Below are 19,937 nucleotides of genomic sequence, written 5' to 3' on the forward strand. Positions count from 1 at the left end.
CCTGCACAGTGATATTTAATACAAAGACAGACGGATAGACATAACAAGAAAATATACACTCACCGATCAGACAAAACACACACACACACACTCCTATACAACAGTTTTCATAAAACAAACAAACTTCCATTAAAACAGGAAGCTGTATTTTTCCACTTACCACAGGGCCCTTGCTGTTTGATGCGGATGGTGCTTTGGGTGAGGCACTCGGCACGCCTCCTCTCACAATCGTTAGGGTACGTGTGGCCGTCGTTACCACACACAGGAGTGTAGGTGCCATCACAGCGGATTGGCTCGCAGGAGCAGCGTGCCCTTCCATGCTCCAACAAGCACACAGCGCTGAACTTACACTCTTCCTGGCATTCCTCTGGGGAACACACACACACACACACACACACACAAAACCATTACCAAAAGTCCAAGTAAGGCTAACATGTTTCATGCTAATCAACACTCACTGATAGTCCCTCTGCTTCTACCTCTCTCACAATCAGACAGCTGATATTGACTCACTCAGGGGTTTTGAATTAATTACCATGCCTGATTATTTTAATCAATTATCTAATTTCATTCAGATTGATTTGAATCTTTCTATTTTCTATTCAGAGTTGCGGTAAGCCGTCACAGTCATGCTGTACGGTGTGATAATTACAGCAGCCTTTGATCGGCTAGGAAAAAAAAAAAAAAAAGAGGGGACTTATTATGTTATTGTACAAGCCAGTGCTTGATTTATGTTTGATTGCATTAGCCAACCTGCTTTTAAGGATGCGACGCTCTGTACATACTAATGAGATCTCTTCAGTGAGTTCTTCTAAACTTGCCCGGATAAGCTTTCAGTCAGAAAGCTGGCGAGTTAATGGGATCCAAAGATTTAGTACATGGATGCACAAAAACTCACGCGAATAAATATTCATATAAACCCACACACGCACGTACTCCTTTACACTTGCCAGTTGGATGGCAGAAGCTCAGACACAACGCCTCCATCACACAAGCCTGGGACTAACTTTCGCACACAAATAATAATCTACTGTACACAGAATCCGGCATGGTCGTTTTATGTGCACGGCTGCGGGGTGCCTCAGCGAGGCTCCGAGGATCTTTACATCACAGCCGCAGATCCAGTGCTGCCACAATACACCTGCCAGCGCCTGACAGGCAAATTGGATTTGTGAAGATTGGTATCGTGCAGGCATGACAGTGCTGCTAACCCAACTTAATTTGTCCAAAGCATGCCCCTCGCTGCAGCCGTGAGAAAATAAATCCGATGCTGCCGCGGGAAAAAGTTTTGTTCTCAAAAACTGCATGCACGGAGAAGCCAGTGCTTTGTGACTCACCTTGCTTCTTGCAGGGCCCTGAGTGAACCTTCTTCAGCTGGCGGTCCTTCTGCAGAGCCGTGCGCTGCATCTGGCACTCGCTGTTGTAGGTCCTCCCGTCGCTGGCACACAGTGGCTCGGGGCCCGATGGACACGCCGAGGGCGGGGACATGGTCTGAGTCTTTTGGGTCTGTGCGTCATACACGCATATTATGTTGAGGCTGTTCTGGTGCATGCGGCATGGATCTGAGTGAGACACAAAGAGATTTTTTTTTACCAACCTGGCAAAGTGAGAGCTTCCTCCAAAACACATTAAACCAACCTGCTGCTCATGAACATCACAGGACAGCCGAACGTGCTTGGCTACTGTCACTATGATCAACAGTGGGATGAAGAATCCTGGGCCTATAATAGTCTCTTGGACATTTTTCTGATTTTGTCCTTTGGAACATTACATTGCATAGTCATTTCTAAGAAATGTATACCTTGCACACCATATCCTGCTGTGAATGAATCATGGAAAATGCTGCTGCTGTGTTTTTTTCCCCTCTTTTTTGAACACGGAGAACTGAGAACTGAATGCTGTGTTCACATGTTCTGAACATAGAAAAACACTGACCACAAGCTGATGACATGAACATGTTTTAAATTGCTATATGGATATGTTTTAACCTGTATATCTGATACAGTATGCATTAGGGTTGAGAAAAATGTTGACTCTTAGGTGCATCTCATTTGAAAATATTCTCCACTGATACACTGCTCTCCATATTGTCTATTTTCAAAAGCCACAAAACAGTTCAAACACAATGTAAAGCACATCATAATTTTTTTCAACCAATTGGTTTGTGTTGTATGCGTACCCTAAAAAAATTTTTGGATTTTGTGAATTAAAAGAACAAAAAAAGAGCGAAAATTTCTTGAGAAGAGGCATGCCATGTGCAAGCTCTGTCATAGCAGCATAAAATATTTAAGAAATACAATGAACATGTGAAATCATACCACACATTTCCATCCACAGTTGGAAGAAAAACAGTCTTTTGCTCTTCCTGTTCAAATCTTCAACATACTTCAGAAAGGGCAAAGCAGTTTAACCAGGTCAATTACAAGGTTCATCGCTAAAGATTTGGGTCCCTACGCCACTGTTGAAAACCTAAGCCTCAATGTTGCACACGTTGGAGCCAAGTACAGCATTTTTCTTTATGCTTTAAAAGTAAAACAAACAGGAAAAAAATCCATCATCAGGGTGCATGAAGTGGAATCAAGTATCATTCTATAATGGCAATGCTGTATCATAATCTCACTGCATCATGGGAGGTCTAAAATTCCCCACCGCTGTTTTGAATGGAATCAAAGTGAATGCCTTAAAATGTTTTGGGGTCTTTTTTGTCTTTTGCTTTTTAACCCTTTTTGAATTCCATACTAGTATTAGACATCTTAAGACATCTGCTTTACACATCTGCAGCGTGGAAGCCATGTACATGTACAGCTCACAACAAAACATGCCCACTTTGAAGACATTACCCACTCAAAGATGCCAATATTGCTATTCACAAAAGGCCTAGGTTATAGCAGAGAACAAGGGCAGAAAAAAGAAGAATCAAATTATAATTTATACTCAATATCTTATAATTTATGCTCAATATCATTTACTACCTACAATCACAAAATTGGGTTACTGTCTGTTTGTACTTTCACATGTTCTGCATGGGTTTCCTTCATTTTCTCTGGTTTCCTCCCACCTTGGTGGACTGGCTACATGAAACTGCCCCTGAATGTGAATGTGTTGTGCACTGTATTTGTGCCCAGTGTTCCCACGACCAGTGACTCCGGATCCACTGCAACCCTGACCACAATAAAGCACTTACTGATGATTAATGAAAGTCCAATCTTGCAAAACTATCCAACGCTGTGACCAAGTCTTAGTTCAAACCCTTAAATGATCCTTCTTCCTACACGATTTGCTGATTAAATGGGCACAAATCCTCCGTACACATGTGGGAGTAAAATCACTGCTATTAAATCCCTATCTGAAAGTCCTAATTGTCAACCGTCTCTTGTCTGTGAAGTGTCATTTTGTTGAGAAGAATGTGCGACTGACAGGTGACGTGCGAGCACTGATGGGTGAGAGGGAGTTAATGGCGACGCACTGGCCGTGGGGCTGAGCCGCGCCCTGGCAGCATCACATTTAATAGTAATGGAAATGCCATGTTGCTTATTGAAATAAGCATGACAGTCTCGCCTGCCTCCACACTTTTCGACACAGAGAAGAGACAAAGGACATCACAGTGGCTGTCGCATATTAGAACAATGCCAAGCTGTGAGCAAGTCATACTCATCAGGAGAAAGAAAGAGCGAGAAGGAAAGCATCACAGAGAGAGGGAGAGATAGAGAAAATGGGCTGAGAACTGGAGGAATAAAGATTAAACCAAACAAGAACAAAGAGATACAGAAAAGAAGAGACAATGAGCATAGACAAGAAGGAAAAGCATGAGTATAAAAAGAGAGCAAATCAAAGACAAAGAAGCAGGCAGATTCCAAAGCTGTGGATTAAAGATGACAATCTTGCATACAGAAGCACAGAGCTAAAGCACAGTGATACAGATAGAGGAAAAAAAAAGCATTAAAGGACATGCAAAGCCAATGTCAGGTCAGAGATGTGTAAATGAACACAGAGGAGTGGACCATGTGGGAGGAAAGCATTTACTCTGACCAACGAGCTTCTCATAATGTGAACTCCAGGCACACCAAGCTATGTGAGCAAGCCATAATTGCTGCAAAATACCATTACCTCTTATTAACTGAACATGTGCAAGCCAATGTCCCTGCATCCAAGCTCCAGGCAGCTCCAGCTGCTCGATTAGCACAAACCCAATGTAATGAACCAGGCGTAGCTGAGTCCTAGTGGTGTACTGGATGAGCAATAGTTATAACCACTGTTTACAAGTTACCATACAGCCAGCTAGCAATCTGAAACAAAAATGGCTCCACTACTACAACAGTTTGCGTCATGCAGGTTTGGGCTCTTGGGGATGTTTTGAATCAACCTACTGGAAGGTCTATTCGAACTTGAATTTCTACTTCCATTTACTGGTTTGGTTGACACTTTTATTCAAGGCCAATTATAGTTGAGACAGGATACAGCTGAGCAGTTGATGGTTACCACTGTTCAAGGACCAGAGGTGGGAAAAAATACCCAAATTCTTTACTCAAGTAAAAGTGCAATTAATCATCTAAAGAAATACTCTGGAAAATCTCGAAGAACAGCTTCAAATTCTTTACTTAAATTCTCAAATTCTTTACTTAGATTCAAGTAGAAAAAGTAAACTTACTTAAATTACGAAGAGAAAATTCGTCTGCCTCAAGCCACACACTGATTTTAGTTACTGATGCTAAATTAGTGCTCCTTTACACTGTACAATTTCCACTCCCGACTTTGCGATCGCAGATGAAAATCACACATTATGAAAGAATTCCTTGGTCGTGAGTTGAGATTGGTGGAATTAGTATGCATAATAACTGCTGACGCCAAAGTCTGCCGACGACAAAGTTTTGGCAGTGTCTGAAATTTTTTATTAAAATCTCAGAGCGTCACCCCTGCTATGACACTCGTCTAAAAGCCGCTAATAACAGACGACATAGGATTACGTTAAACTCACAGAATAGCTACAATAGCTACAGTAGTAGCAATGGCCAAACGTAAACAAAACATACTAATGGACAGAAGCTCACTTTCAAGAAAGTTTTTGTTTATGTATCTACTTTGTTTCTGTTTTGTGCCCAATCCTGATTTCCACTGATTGTGCAGAACTTAGTAACTTTCTTTATTTGCAGGTCTGTCGTTAGAGGATCTTCGTCATATCATCTGACATGGAGAATACCTGGTATTACACAATCTGTTATAGAGTTTAGCCAAGATTTTACTGAGATCATCTCATACCACGTGACAAGTAGTAATCTTAAAAGATTGCTGAAATCACACCGTCTAAACTCAGATTTAGGGGAAATTACTGTTTAAGCGCAGATAATTAAAGCTCGAGACTTAATGGTACTTTGTTACAATGCACCTCTGTCAAAGACCAAACACTGGCAGGAACTGAGCCATTAATATGTATTGGCTGAAGCCTGATTACAGGAATCTGTTCTCACTCATATGATATGCTTGTATCTTACAAAGAGACTGGGTATGATCTGAGCAAAGCCATCAGGATGGCCAAAAGACAGTTCTACGATACTCTCTAATCAAATGAATAATGGCTATGACTGCTAACATATGTAGAAAGGACTGCAAATCATAACGGATTCTAAAGAAAAGCCTGGCAGTTTTAATAACACCACTGCCTTGCATCTAGATGATCTTAACAGGTTTTATGTCTGCACTGAGTGTGACTCACAGCATTGCCACTGAACCCTGCGTAAATGTGCTCAAGCACTCCCTTCAGGTAAGAAAGCTGATGTGAGTGGGGATTTTAAAGCTGTTAACGCATGCTAAGGGAGAACACCATGCTGTGTTCTTAAAACATGTGTTTCTCAGTTATTTTTAAATTGTCACTGTCATTACATTTGGTTCTGTTGGTAATAAGAAAATCCTAAGTGTGTCTGCACCTGAAAATGTATCTGCATGCTGTATTAACGATTATAGACCAGTGGCTCGTCTATAATTCATGATAATTTGTCCTTAATCCTTAATACCCTTAGTGGTCCCTGATTTCAAACTCAGAGCCTCCTATTAGGAGTCCAGAGCCCTAATCACTGAACCACTAACTGTATTTTACCCTTATGCTAAAGCTAAGGGACCTTAAATCTTATAGCTTCTTCTGTGAATAGCTATTTGACTTAATGATAGGCAGACCTGAGAGTGTGTGAAAAATAAAAGTGCTGTAGTCCTCCTTTATTACAGGAGCACCACAAGGATTTCTCAATCAAATCTCATAACACCAGCATGGTAAAACTTTACAGATGTGATTAGATATTTGTTATAATGAGGATGTGTGAAGGATGGAGGTGAGGAATCTGTTCATTTGGGCTTAGCAACAGTCAGAATAATGAATAGCAGCAAACATGCACATATATACACATAAACTCTAATATACATGCACGCATCATGTTGTTTACATGTCATGTGACATTCATGTATGTATATAATCATTATGGACATGTGTTTTGAGTGTGTGAATGTGAGCGATTGTATATATGTGAAACTGAGGGTCAGAAATGTCCATGACAGGAGGCAGATTTAGGATTGTTAGTTTGAGGGACATTGTCCGTCTCAGAGGCCATGAGATGGAGCATTCCCCATGGAATCAGGAAGACATCGATAACACTCGCCCTTGAGGGGCCAGGGCAATCATCGGGACCTGTCTGCCAGGGGGCCATTATTTAAGGAGATGACTGCTCTCTGTTTACTCTGACGCCATAGAGAACATCTCAATGTCAGCCACCTCTGGACTAGAAGCTTCCAGAAAACTGACTAGCATGACTAGGATTTCTATTTAAAATGCAAAGAAATCACATAGCACCCATTTATTTTTGGTGTTTAGGTCTTGCAAGGGCACAAACATATAGCCTTTGCTTAGATAATGCTTTGGTAAATCACTAAATCTAAGACAAGCTGCTTCTCCTTTTGGGGATATATTTGAAAGACAAATCTCTTATTCTTTCTAGTGAATCAAACAGCAGACAAGGAATGGGTCATGCCATGCAATTCTATCCAGATTCCACTCTGGACTAGTGAGCAAGCTTAAATAAATTCATAAAATCCTACATAAAATCTAGGGTGCATTTCATCAGGCGTAATCACACGCCATGACTGAAATTTATTATAATGAGGATTTCAATTAAATAAAAGAAAGAAATAAAAGAAATTCAATTTCTTTTAGTTACATCCATTGGTGGTTCTGTTGTTCTTGGCTCCATTTTAAGTCATTAGCTAACAGCAAATAAAACTATGTGGATGCTAAAACCTGAGCCTTATTTATATGAGAGACAGAACTTAACCCTGATAGCCCATTTATACCAAAATAATTGGCAAGGATAATGGTCAAAACACCAAGGCTAACAACAGAATAAATCAATTAAGAAATGTGCACTGATGTGCTCCATCTACTTTCTCATATGAAACCTGTACCACCGAACCCAGTTATATCTGCTGTTTCTTTTTTTACCAGACGATGGGCTATTCAATAAGAGAACAGGTCTTGACCTACAGAAACTGCTGCTGCTTTGACCCGCTGCCACAGCAGTCTGCTCGGATGAATTATCTTAAATGAAGACATGCTGAACCACAGAAGTCGGCAAGGTAAGATGCATTAAATATAATAAAACCAATACGTCTGAGAGGAGAAGGAAAAGCGAATACACTGACAAGTCTGAGAGCTCAGAGAAATGTCTGGGAGATGTCATTAGATGGTCCAAAGTGGCTGAGGGCTCTTTCACGAATAGAAAGTCATTCTACAATCATGACTCAAAAGCTTCAACTCAACGTGAAACACTTTAATGAAAGAACGAATAATGTAGAAACTCCGACAGCGATTGAGCTGAGGTAGGAGGGAGCTGTCATTCAGGATCGAATCATTTCTTTGAAATCTTCCATGTAGTTTTTAAAGCACTCCTACACTCCAATTTCAATATTCTTACATGCAAATCTTAGGTCACATGCAACAGCTAGTACAGGAAAACCAAAATAAATAAAACGTATCTTTTAAGCGATACTTCATTTCATCTTAAAGTAAATGCACACTGTCAATTTAAAATGCTTCTTCGGGTTGTTTTATGTATCCTATCTAAAAATTTATACAATCTCAGTGAAGCTGATTTGTAGAAATTTATTCATTTTTAGTAACCACTTTATTCTGGTCAAAGCTGCAGTGGATCAGGAGGCTATCGTGGGAACACTGGGTGTAAGGCGGGAATACACTTTGGATGGGATGCCAGTCCATCCCAGGGCACAATGAACACACTCCTTCACATGAAGGGGCAATGTAGAGTAACCAATCCACCCAGGGGAATGTTTCTGGGAAGTTGGAGGAAACCGGAGAATCCAGAGGATCCCGACATGGATATAGGAAGAACATCTAAAATTCCACACAGACGGTAAAACGAGCTCAGGATCGGATCAGGGACCCTGGAGCATAAAATTTACTTATATATAAAAGAAGTTAGTTATCTTAACTAACAACGCTAAATTTAAAACCTACAGATGATAACCGTTTTATTCGATTTTTTTCCCTTGAACGACTCTTACAATTTCCATGACAAATGCCCCATATGCACTTAACCAAACAGTCAGATGGCAAGCTTGAACTTGAACAAGAGTTAATTTGTGAGGATGATGATAGCTGAAGGTTGGCAGACTCACCACAGGAGCCGACGTGCTGGAGGCGGATGTTCTTGTTGGTGGAGCAGGCCTTCATGTTGAGAGCACACTCGCTGGGGTAGTCCAAGCCATCGCTGCCACACACTGTCACCTTGGGCACGTGATCACAGCTCAGAGGACACATGCACTTAGCGGAGAGGCCGTCAGAAGACTGGATGCAGGTGCTGCCATAGCTACACGTCACCTCGCTGCATGGGTCCTTCAGAGCTGAGCACACAGACAGAGACAGAAAAAAATAGCATGATTTATTGTTCATCTAAAATACAGTGTGGGACTTTACAGTGGAAATACACTGTAAAGTCTTAAATTGTTCGCAAGTTGCCCAGATTGTCCAGTAGTTACCCACTGAGCAAATGAAAGCTCTAATGTTCCCCAACCTCAGATTTTGGTTGCCTGGAAACCTAACTGACTAAGCTAAAAAGTGGTAGCTAATGCAGGACAAGTTACTTAGTCATATATCATAATATAGACTAAGGGAAACAAACAAGTATATGATCATGTAGCACATTGTGTTTGTGTCCTCTACAAAAAATCAGCAAGTCATTGGCCAACGTTTGGCTATGAGCTGTGGTGTTTACTCTTCAAATCACACAAAATATTATTCAAGTCGGGCTAGCATGTTCATTTTCTCTAAGCATGTTTACCCGCAAGGTGATTTAAGCATGTTTAACCACAAGATGATTTTGTAAAGTATGCAGGAGAGTTATATAACAGCTTTTACACTGGACCTTAGTCACCGTTTCCACATATCTGCATTCTGCTGATCCGGAAAAAAATTGTTCTACTGCTAACCAGATCATGCCTCGGACAATATGTGTAGTGCAGCAAGGGGTGGGATTTGGAAAGTGTAGCACTTGTCACAGCATCGACCACCATGATGAGCACCGAGTTTCAACATCTTTAAACATAAAAACATTTGTTTTGCAAAATTCAATAAAGGAGTAGTGTTTTTATTGTTTTTCTCGTGGTTGAACTTATTTGTCTGCCAGGCATCTATGAATAAAAAAAAATGCAGTAAGTCTGTTTGTCTCAGATGCTTGGGCTAGTGATTTGTCTACCCTCGCTTAGTGTTTTATTAAACATCCAGCAATGCGTGAATGAAAAGAAAATGATAAGAAGACAGAAATATGATAAAACACTGTTCAAAAACCAGCTGAATTCGCTGTTGAGTCAGATCTGAGAACTATCCGTGCATCAATTTGTATAATCCGACTAGGCCTCCCAGAAATTCAACTTAAACACCTGCGTGATTCTGGATATGGACAACCTTCCCCCTGTAAATCTGCCTTTCTGTATATCTTCAAAACTTAAGTTGCCAACTTAAGTCGCCATCTGTGAATATACCCCTGAGAGAATATGCCTGTGTTTGTGAGAAAGGAGCCAGACTGCTGCTCATCTAATGCTTGTTTTGTGTGGAAATAAAGCTGGGAGTTCCAGCCAAGTGTCGTCCATCAACATGGGCATTAAAAAGCGGGTTAAAGGGAGGCACAGCGCCGAGGCACTTCCTCCAGCTCTTCTGCGTGTATGAGGTATACCAGATGGCACAGAGCTCCACTTTCCCAATTCAGTCACAGCTGGATGACTGTAGAAACAAGTCCCTCTAATTTTCCCGATTCAAGCAGGCTTTGCATCCACAATGCATTCTCAATTGCTATGCTTCAGCATTTCTTCGCCGCAGCAGAAAGGACCTAATCAGTCTATTTTTTTAGCTCTGAAAATGAGAAAGCCGTGTTTTCCTCTAGAGGACTTTGTCTCTATCTTATTAAACACCTCACCACTCAGGAATGACTTTAATTCTCCATAAATGAAAAGGGAACATTTTTTTTTTTCGAGCCAGGCTAGAAGGCGATTTGAAATAAATATGTATTTGGATTTGATGCGCTACCTTCTGAAGAGCCTTGTGATCATTATCATTATTATATTTTGCGATAAATATTCATGCGAGATATTGAGGAAAGCGCAGACAGGAAGCGAGCAGGGAGTGGCACTTCAGAGCAGCTCTGTTTCATTTCCTACAGTCCAGTGGCCCTACCGTCCCCAGGCGCACTCTGCTATATTGCCTATTATCACTCCCTTTGTCCATGCCTCGTGTTTTTCATCAGAGCTGCATATCAGCTCGGAATCCCATGATGCATCATTTGCTGCCTTTATTCTGTGCGAATCTGAATCAACTCCAGTCCACTCGTCTGGATGAGGAGGAATGTTTTTTTGTGTTCTCAGATCTCCCTAAAGACCACAGCAGATTTCTTCTTCTTTTTAACTGCTATTCCACATACAGTATATACAGTATGGCTCATATTAATTAAAGGATGCGTTTTGTGGAGGATTCATCTGGCGAGCGATTAAAGCAGGTTCTCTGTAGAACTCTTCTGTCTTAGAAAAAGATGCCTCCTTCCCTTTCTCCTCTCACACAACACTCACAGCTCGCAACACTTCCGGCTTTTTCCGTTAAGCTCACTAAATCAAGCATTGTCAGGTGTTAAAAAAAGAAACCACTTTGTGCTTGCCAGGAAGTGGGAGCTATATGAAAGATGACAAAGAGTGAGCTCATTCAGCATCAGCTCTGGGGACTGCCATAGATCAGAGGTGTTGGTCTTTACACCTTTCTGAAGCTACTGCTATTGATAAAACGCCTCTGACTCATGTTTTCTCATCTCGTTGTCTCAGTTTAATACCGAGCAGGTGGAGAAATGAGCTATTTCAATTCACCTGACTGATATTCCACAATATGCAATATACATTCCAAGCCCAAAATGGCAAATCTTAAGCTTTTAATGGTCTTAACAGCAAAGCACTGGTCAGAATATTAGCAAGAATTAAACAATTGCTGATTCCTGAGACCTCCTGTGCCACCATTTGCTCTTTTACTTTTGCTGCAGTGAACTGTTTGGGGAAAAGAAAGAAATAGGGAAATTCACGTGTATAGTCTTCTTGTACGCAAAGGTAAAATCATGATAATGATTAAAAAAGTTTGATGTAAAATTTAAACTAACACAGGTCTGGATGTACAAAATATGTTCTGGGATGATTTTTTTCTTAAGATTAGTCACTATTTGGTTATCTGCCACACCTGATGCAGCCCATCAAGGGCCACAAGGTAAACATTTAAAGTAAAAGCTCTCCCATACTAACTTCCTTTATCTATTTGTTTAATTATTGCTAATTTCCTGACCAAAGACCAAATCAGTTGTTAAGATCATTAAAAGCTTAATATATTGCCATTTTGGGTCCGGCCCATTTTTATTTTTTTTTTTGTCCAGGAGTGTAAATTATTACAGAAATGGTCTCCCTGTACAGGAACACAGCAGATAAATCAAAGTGATCAGACCGTCTCTGAAAGTCCCTCAGCTGCTAGTATTGAATGTGCTGCTTGGAGGGACACTGCCATCACAAATTATATCATTTATTAGTGGGACATAGTGAGTAAATAATTAGTGTGACAATAACATTGAACATTTATTGCCAGTGTTAAAGAAAATTATTAATATTATATTATTATACATGTCAGAACATGCAACATTTGGTATATTTTTCCAGCTCCATTTTAAAGTCCAAGACTCATCTCATGATATGTATAAGCAGAGGTGGAAATTGACTGTACTTGAGTACATGTTTATATATATATATGTAATATCCAACTTTGCTACATTTATTTTTGATCACCATTACAGAGTAAAAATATACATTTGATACATTTGAACTGTTAGCCAATTTTAAAAAAAACAGTACATGCAAATTTTAAATAGTTAAATTTTGAGATCCGATCAAAATAATTCAGTTTCCTGAAGAAAGTCATTAGCTAGCTGTGAGAGCTATTCCAGCTAGCCAGATCTTTTGATGTTTTGCAGTATAAAAAGCTGTGAATTAAACTTAAGATCACTTCGATGTTCAGTAGCGATTGGCTGTTGTTAAGAATATATCTAAGTATTGCTACAGCCTGCATGTAACTCTCATTCTTTATATACTGTTGATAATCAAGATGGTGTTCACTTCAACATAGCTCAGATTAAATACAAACTTCCCTGAGCACATTTCTGTCAAATGAAACTCTGTTCGCTTGGAGTCATTTAACAACCTTTGCCCTGCATCCTCATTTGAGCCCATTAAAAATTAGTAAGAGAAGGGAGAGATTGAGAAAGTTCGCTTAAATAAAGAATGCTACAAGGCTGCCACTGGTTGAAGGTGCGTACGCCCCTCTCAGCTTCTCAGAAATGGACAAGTAGACAAATTGGCTATAAAACTGTAACAAGCATAACAGGGAAAGTGACACTGATTTACTAGGCTAGCCATAGAGAGAGAGAGAGAGAGAGAGAGAGAGAGAGAGAGAGAGAGAGAGAGAGAAGGAGAGACTAAAAGAGAAAGCGCCTCTATGAGAGTGGGAAGAAGTGCTTCCGGAGCTGGAGCTGTGTTTCTTCTCAAGCTTCTCTGAACTCGGGCAGCTCCTCTCAGCTAATTAACTCCACCGTGAAATTCCAAAGTTCTGGCAGGTTAAAGTTTTGATAATGAGCGAAGAGGAGGAGGAATAATGCAATGTAGGCACATTCACGCCTGCTATGGCGAGGCCCTTCAGCCCTGCACTGAAAAAACTAATAAGTAGATGTGAATGCACAAACAGGAGGAAGGAAACAGTGAGGCAGAAGGAGAGAGAGGGAGAGAGAGAGAGAGAGAGAGAGATAGAGAGACATGCAAATATTCCTCCACCCTTCTGCCTCTCCGTCAGTGTTAGATCGTGTATTTGTGTTGGTCTGTATTAAAGTGTAATTTAGGCTGGGAGCCGTCACTGAGTGCTGTGTGTGTCTGATGGCTTTGCTTAGTGAAGCCAGGTGAGAAAGTGTGAGTGTGCCTTATTAACTATATACATATTATGGATGTAACTGAATATGAATACATTATTCAGAATGAACAGAAATAGTATTCTAAACACAGGCACAAATAGGAAGTGCACTAATTGTAATTATATTAAGAAAGCTTGCCAGAAAGGTTTTTCAGGTCATCTGAGTATCCGGTTATCCTTAGTAACTGCCTGGTCAGGATTGCTGTGTTGTAAATTAGGCTACTAGCTTGTTTATATGTTGGGAAATAGAACCAACTTAATTCCCAAAATATACCATGGACAGGAACAAACAAAAATAAAACCCTTCTGGTTTAGGCCACGCCCACTTCAGGTTTAAATCAGAGCACAAATACATATTTGGAACATGCCTAATACATATAGTGCACTATTTTCAGGGTCCTTTAGTCCTACAGTGCATGCTGATAGGAATTACACAAACAATGCATACACTATTGTCCATGGAATACCCATAATGCACTGTGTTGTTGAGGTTGATCAAGGTATATCTTCACTGAGGAAGACAGTGAGCCAGTAGCAGACTCCTCACAAATGTAAATAGCAGATTATTTGACAATCCAGCCTCCCATGCAAACCCATAATATTCTATGCAATAATGCTTTTTATGTGCCTTATGTGCCTGTGTATGTAACTCTGTATATAATGTCTGTATATAATATCTGCCTGTACTACCTCTGTGTGATATCTTTCTATTTAGTGTGCAATATTTCCATGTTTAATATCTTCCCCATTCCAGTTGCATACTGTACACACTTAACTGTGCAATATTTATTATATGTTCATTTACATATTATATGCACAGTTATATCTTCTCCCTCTCTGTACTGTATCACAGAGAAGGATGTAAAAAATCAAATGAATAAAGACATCATGACTGTTGCCTCTAATGACGAGGAAGGCATGGGTAGACCCAGTTCCTTCTCCTTCCAGAACTTTCCTACTACTAACTCTTTCTGTCACACTTCCACACAGACCCCTGCAAACCCACGCAGTCTCCACATACACTGTTTTGCACTCGCGGTGAGGCATAAAGCCAGAAATAGAGGTGATGCTGAGACAAAGAAGGAAGACCCTTTCTGCACATTCATTCGCACGTACTTGCACACACACACATGCCTCAATCCCCAAATTTTGCTCTGTTCTCCCACTCGTGACTTGTGTCATCCTCGGCTCTGCTCCATGATTCATTCTTTTGATGTATTTCTTCAAAGGGCTTATTTGACTGCAGCTGTCTTTCTCTCTTATATGCTTTACCGTTAGCTGCGAATGCAGAAAATCAAGGCACAGAAACTGATAAAACATGCCGTTCTGGTGAAGCTCAAAGGCAAGATACTCTCTTGCACTACTGTGTTTGCATTTGTGCTTGACTAAACCTACGACAGAAGGCACCACGTCGAGCTAAACAGTAACAGTAAGAGCACATCTCTGTTCTCATTCTACATTCCCAAGCACGCTCTACTAAAACATACTGTGTGCTTTATCTTTGTTTAAACAGGACGCTAAGCATGCTCAATTTCTCCGCAGCCATCCGACAGTTGTCTCAGACCAGATTTGATGTGTGTGTGTGTGTGTGTGAGAGTGTGTTTAATATGCACAGAGAACCTGCACATAATCAAGAACAATTAACAGCAAGGTTCAGAAAAGCACTGCACTGTGCTACACACTAATCAACCGATGCAGCACATCCGTGTTAGGACTATCTAAAGGTCATGGGTCAATGATGTCTGCCAGCAAGCAAACAGCACGTTGGACCTCATGAAGGCCACTGACGGCTTTCACGGTAATCATTTCTGGCAAAAAAAAATGAATGCAGACTACACAAAATTTCTTTCATATTCACAATGATGAAAATGAAATAGGGTACCGAGGCTAAAAGCACCATCCGTTGGAAACGGTTGCTTTCCTAATAAAATATGTTTTGAGACAAATCAGCAGCCTTCCAACAGCTCACGTTCTGCCAAAACACACAACAGCAGACAAACAAACGTGTGCCTGCATGCACATCCATATCCGTATCCGTATAAATATTTATATTGTTATTACTGTGGACTGATTTTATTGTTTATGGAAATATTGCAGTAGTTACTTGGCCAGCAAAACACTCCATTTTTTGGTAAGAAATTAAATATTTCAATTAGTTATCCCAGGTAAGGCTCAGTAATTAATACTAACAAACTATGAACTTCAGCATTAATGAAACATAAGTAATTTTCGCCAAGTAACACTTGTTTAATTTATTGCTGAAAGACCAAACTAAATAATGAACATGTGCTTTAACTAAAATCTTTTAATCCATGGCTAAAACTACACCCACAATGACTAATATGTATTAATTCCGAGGCTTTTGCAGGATAATTTGCACAACATGTTCAATTAAATTTTTAGCAACGCAATGTATGCTACAGCACTGTTGAATTCTCCAATCTGATTGGTCAGAAGGTGTTGATTAATCTTCTATAACAACGTGGCTCTGACAATAGTGCCAGCTATAATTCAAGTCACATGTTTATACTAACACTCTCGCTCTAATACGTTATTGTTTCTATAGCAACAACTAATTCACAGGGACTTGTATAGTGGATGCTCCACATAATCTAAGAATAATAATAAATGGATTAAAATTTGTTGTTATCTAACAAAGAAAAACATATAATCATTGATATGATGACGCTTTATGTAAGGCGACATTTATAACATTTATGGAAGGAGTCTCTAGTGTCAGTGCTTTCTAACAATCAGTACGTTTTCCACCAAGGGAAAGTCATCAGGACAGAGGATTTTTGCACTTTCTGGTCTCTTAGTAGCTGTTTTTTTTTTTGTCTTATTAACTTTTAGCTGTTATCTGATGATAGGACTGTTTATAGCTACTATAATGTAAAAGAGATCAGAAACTAACTTGTTTCGTAGGCATTCCTCATACATAACTAAATGTTGTGTCAGTCTTTAATTATCAAAAAAATATATAGTTGGCAAATTGCTGTTGTATATGTGCAATAAAACACTTAAGGATATGTTGATCAACTCTGGGGTGGTAAACAGTAACCACTTTCACTTCTGAATACTGTACCTCACACTTCACAAGTCGTTGATTAGTTTCCTATAACAGCACACCCCATCATGTTTCATTCCTTACTTAATGTGTTCAGTTTCTATGGACTTATTTTAGTCAGAGAAGGAATTATTATTTGATGCAGGTGTTCATTATGTAACACCAAAACAACGATTAATAAATATAATTGTCAACTACTCTTGGTAACATTATTTATGGTTTATTAAATGCTATATATAGTCCATATTTGCTACCCAAACAGCTGAGTTAACTGGACTAATCAACTACCTTTATATGTATTTTAATTTACACACACAGTGGACATGTTCCTGATGGCTACCCCATGCTGCCTTGTCTGTTGTGAGCACATAAGTGCAGCACTGTAAAAACAATTCTATCAGAGTCCTTGTTTTGTCCTCGACCTGCCTCTCTCAGAGTAGCCGAGTGCCTCAGAGAGAGCTCGCGCCCCACTGGCTGATGGGAAACCATTTCTCTCCTTGCATTAACCTGAGAGAGACGGGGCAGTCGCCCAGCGGCCACGCTGCTCTGTGATTACGACTTCTTCGTCCAAAGGTGTGTGTGTGCGTGTGTGTGTAAGAGAGAGAAAGATAGAGATATGGTCTGAAGGAGGGTGAATAGGAGTGTATAGCTGTTCGTTTTTCCCACAGCCAGTGTTTGACTGAATTAAAACTATGTATGTATAGTATGCACAGGTTTGAAAAATAGTTTGGTATATGAATGGATCAACAGACCTGGAGTACTGAGAAGAGACAAAGAGGCAGCAATATTAATATTCAGAAGCAAACAGGAGAGGAGATGGCGTACAAGGATCAGTTATATAACTGTGGGCTGGGGAAGATATGAAAATGAATGTACCACTCAATATCCATTATGTCCCACAGCTTGGAGAAGCTTCATAGAGCTTTTTTGTTAAAAAAGAGCTTCATAACATGAATCTCTTTTCATCAATTCCATTTAAAGCACAGAATATTAATCCTACTTTAAAAGTTACCCAGACACATACAGTAAACAGGGACTTATATAAAGTAAAAAGTAAATACATAATAAATGTTTGTATTCCACCTACAAAATATCATCAAGAGATATCATAATTGTGTTACTGTTTTAATTATAGTATACTATATTGTACTACTCTTTCTTCTTATCATTGAACTGTCAGCCTTGCATCTGAGCAGAATAAGGGAAAAAATAATAATGCATTATTCAGGCGAACCCAATGCATAAATACATGAGTAAAAGTTGTCGTTAAAAAAAAAAAAAAAAAAAAAAAAACAGCTCTTGTGTGCTATTCGAGGAGAGTGTGTGAGAAATGTGGTTTTTAATGCGTCTAGCCCACTGTAATCTTCCTTATCGCTCTCCAACACCGTGCCTGGGCCTTGTGAGGTGATTAGAAGGGGGAGGGGATAGAGAGAAAGACAGCAAGGGTGAGAGCGAGAGTGAAACAAGAGGAGAAAGACAGGATTTGTTTAACAAGTATCACTGCTTGGCAGAGGATGAGCTGCACAGTGAGTCTAGGCGATAATGTTAAGAAACTGCATTATCACTGGAGCGGATTCGGCAGTCTGCGAGCGTACGTGGATCTAGGACACAGCCCTATAGGGGGCTTATGGGGCATGGAGGCTGTGTAAGCAGGAAACAGCCCTTTATTTATTGATGAATGCCCCCTCCATCTGACCTTCCAGCAATGCCCAGGACTTCCATCTCACACATTCAGAAAACAGTAGCTCAACTATAGACAAGCTGGTTAACAATCTGGAGAAGCTGCAGGAGATGTTACGCAGGAATACCGCAAAATTGTGTAGGGCGTGATCCCTCAGAAACACACTATGTTACAATACACGACATGGCCAAATGTTTGTGGACACCTGACCATCACACCCAACTGTTGCTACAAAGTTGGAAGCACACTTTGTGTATAGAATGTCTTTGTATGCTGTAGTATTACAATTTCCCTTTCATTTCACTGGAACTAAGAGGCCCAAGCATGTTCCAGCATGACAATGCCCCTGTGCACAAAGCGAGCTCCATGAAGACATGGTTTGCAAAAGTTTGAGGCACCAGGACTCCTCGCTCAACATCAGTGCCTGACCTCACTAAAGCTCTTGTGGCTGAATGAGCAAATCCCTACAGCCACGCTCCAAAATCTCCTGGACAGCCTTCCCAGAAGAGTGGAGGTTATTATAAAAGCAAAGGGGGACTAAAGGGATCTGGAATGGAATGTTCAACAAGCACATATGGGTGCGATGGTCAGGTGTCCACAAACTTTTGGTCATATAGTGTATAAAAGTAGTGCCAGTACCAAAAGTCATGGTGTACATCAGTTTCTAGTGTAGGGAGGCATGGTGGTGGTAGGAGGGTAGCGTGTCCAGAGAGGGCTTGGATCCTGAGCATGTCTATGTGGAATTTCCAGGCTCTGTGGTTTCCTCCCAAATTGTCTCTACATGTGGATGTGTACACGTCCAATGCCTTGTGATGGACTGGTGTCCATCCCGGGTGTATCCTGCCTCACATCTAGTATTGCCAGGTTTGGATCCAGATCCACTACAACCCTGACCAGGATAAAGCGCTTCCTGAAGACTACAAAGGCAACTCATGTATTTGTCCTGAAACGTTAATTTTTGCAAATCTTGCAGAGAATGGGAGTTCTGCCCAATTGAAGGCTGGTTTATGAAGGCATATTATTAAATGTTGCACAATCATTTAAACGAATGGCAGTGCTAGGTCACTCTGACCATTATTATGCTCCTGAGTGTCAAACCAAAATCAAGCATCACATTCAGCAAGCGTGCAGTTAAACAGAGCGGCTGTGTGCCTCTCAAATCTAAGTGACTAAGAAAATGAAGATAAAGAGCCTTCCTCGGTCATGTGGAATTGGTTTGGAGTGATTAATATAGACATTTTAATAGGATATTAAGGACATTAGCTATTTTTGCACTGCTGGCAGACTGGTGTGTGGCTCAGCAACACATGACTGGTCACTTTTTGTATGGTAAATTTCTTCTTCAATTTGTCTTACTGTGGGAAAAGTACATTCTTAAGTACATTCTTAATGTGTGAGGCCTTATGTTTGTAAGATTACCATTAAAATGTGCATACTTTCACATTTAATATATGTTCATATGTTTTTCACATATGATTAGGTGATTGATTGGCTGAAACATAAAATGTGAAGTGTCTAAAAAACACACGTGTAAAGCTTATGACTTTGCTGTGATATATAATGTTTGAAAATATCATAATATAAAATTGCTACTATATAAATTACCTATGCAATGCCTAATAGACAGTCGTAGCTTCAGGATAAATCATACACACCCACTGAGA

General features: G+C 40.1%; 1 protein-coding gene across 6 annotated transcripts in view; it reads right to left on the bottom strand.

The window, feature by feature from the left end:
• The window catches only part of agrn (agrin), a 234,243-nt gene that overhangs the window by 85,021 nt on the left and 129,285 nt on the right, over positions 1-19,937 (bottom strand). For all 6 annotated transcript variants that reach the window (XM_053240744.1, XM_053240742.1, XM_053240743.1 and 3 more), the window contains 3 exons: positions 8,674-8,898; positions 1,338-1,562; positions 161-367 (listed from right to left, as the gene is read on the bottom strand). In XM_053240744.1, the coding sequence (XP_053096719.1) occupies positions 161-367; positions 1,338-1,562; positions 8,674-8,898 (657 nt within the window). The remainder of the gene's footprint in view (positions 1-160; positions 368-1,337; positions 1,563-8,673; positions 8,899-19,937) is intronic.

The sequence above is a fragment of the Pangasianodon hypophthalmus genome, chromosome 16, assembly GCF_027358585.1.
Source record: "Pangasianodon hypophthalmus isolate fPanHyp1 chromosome 16, fPanHyp1.pri, whole genome shotgun sequence".
Lineage (NCBI taxonomy): Eukaryota > Metazoa > Chordata > Actinopteri > Siluriformes > Pangasiidae > Pangasianodon > Pangasianodon hypophthalmus.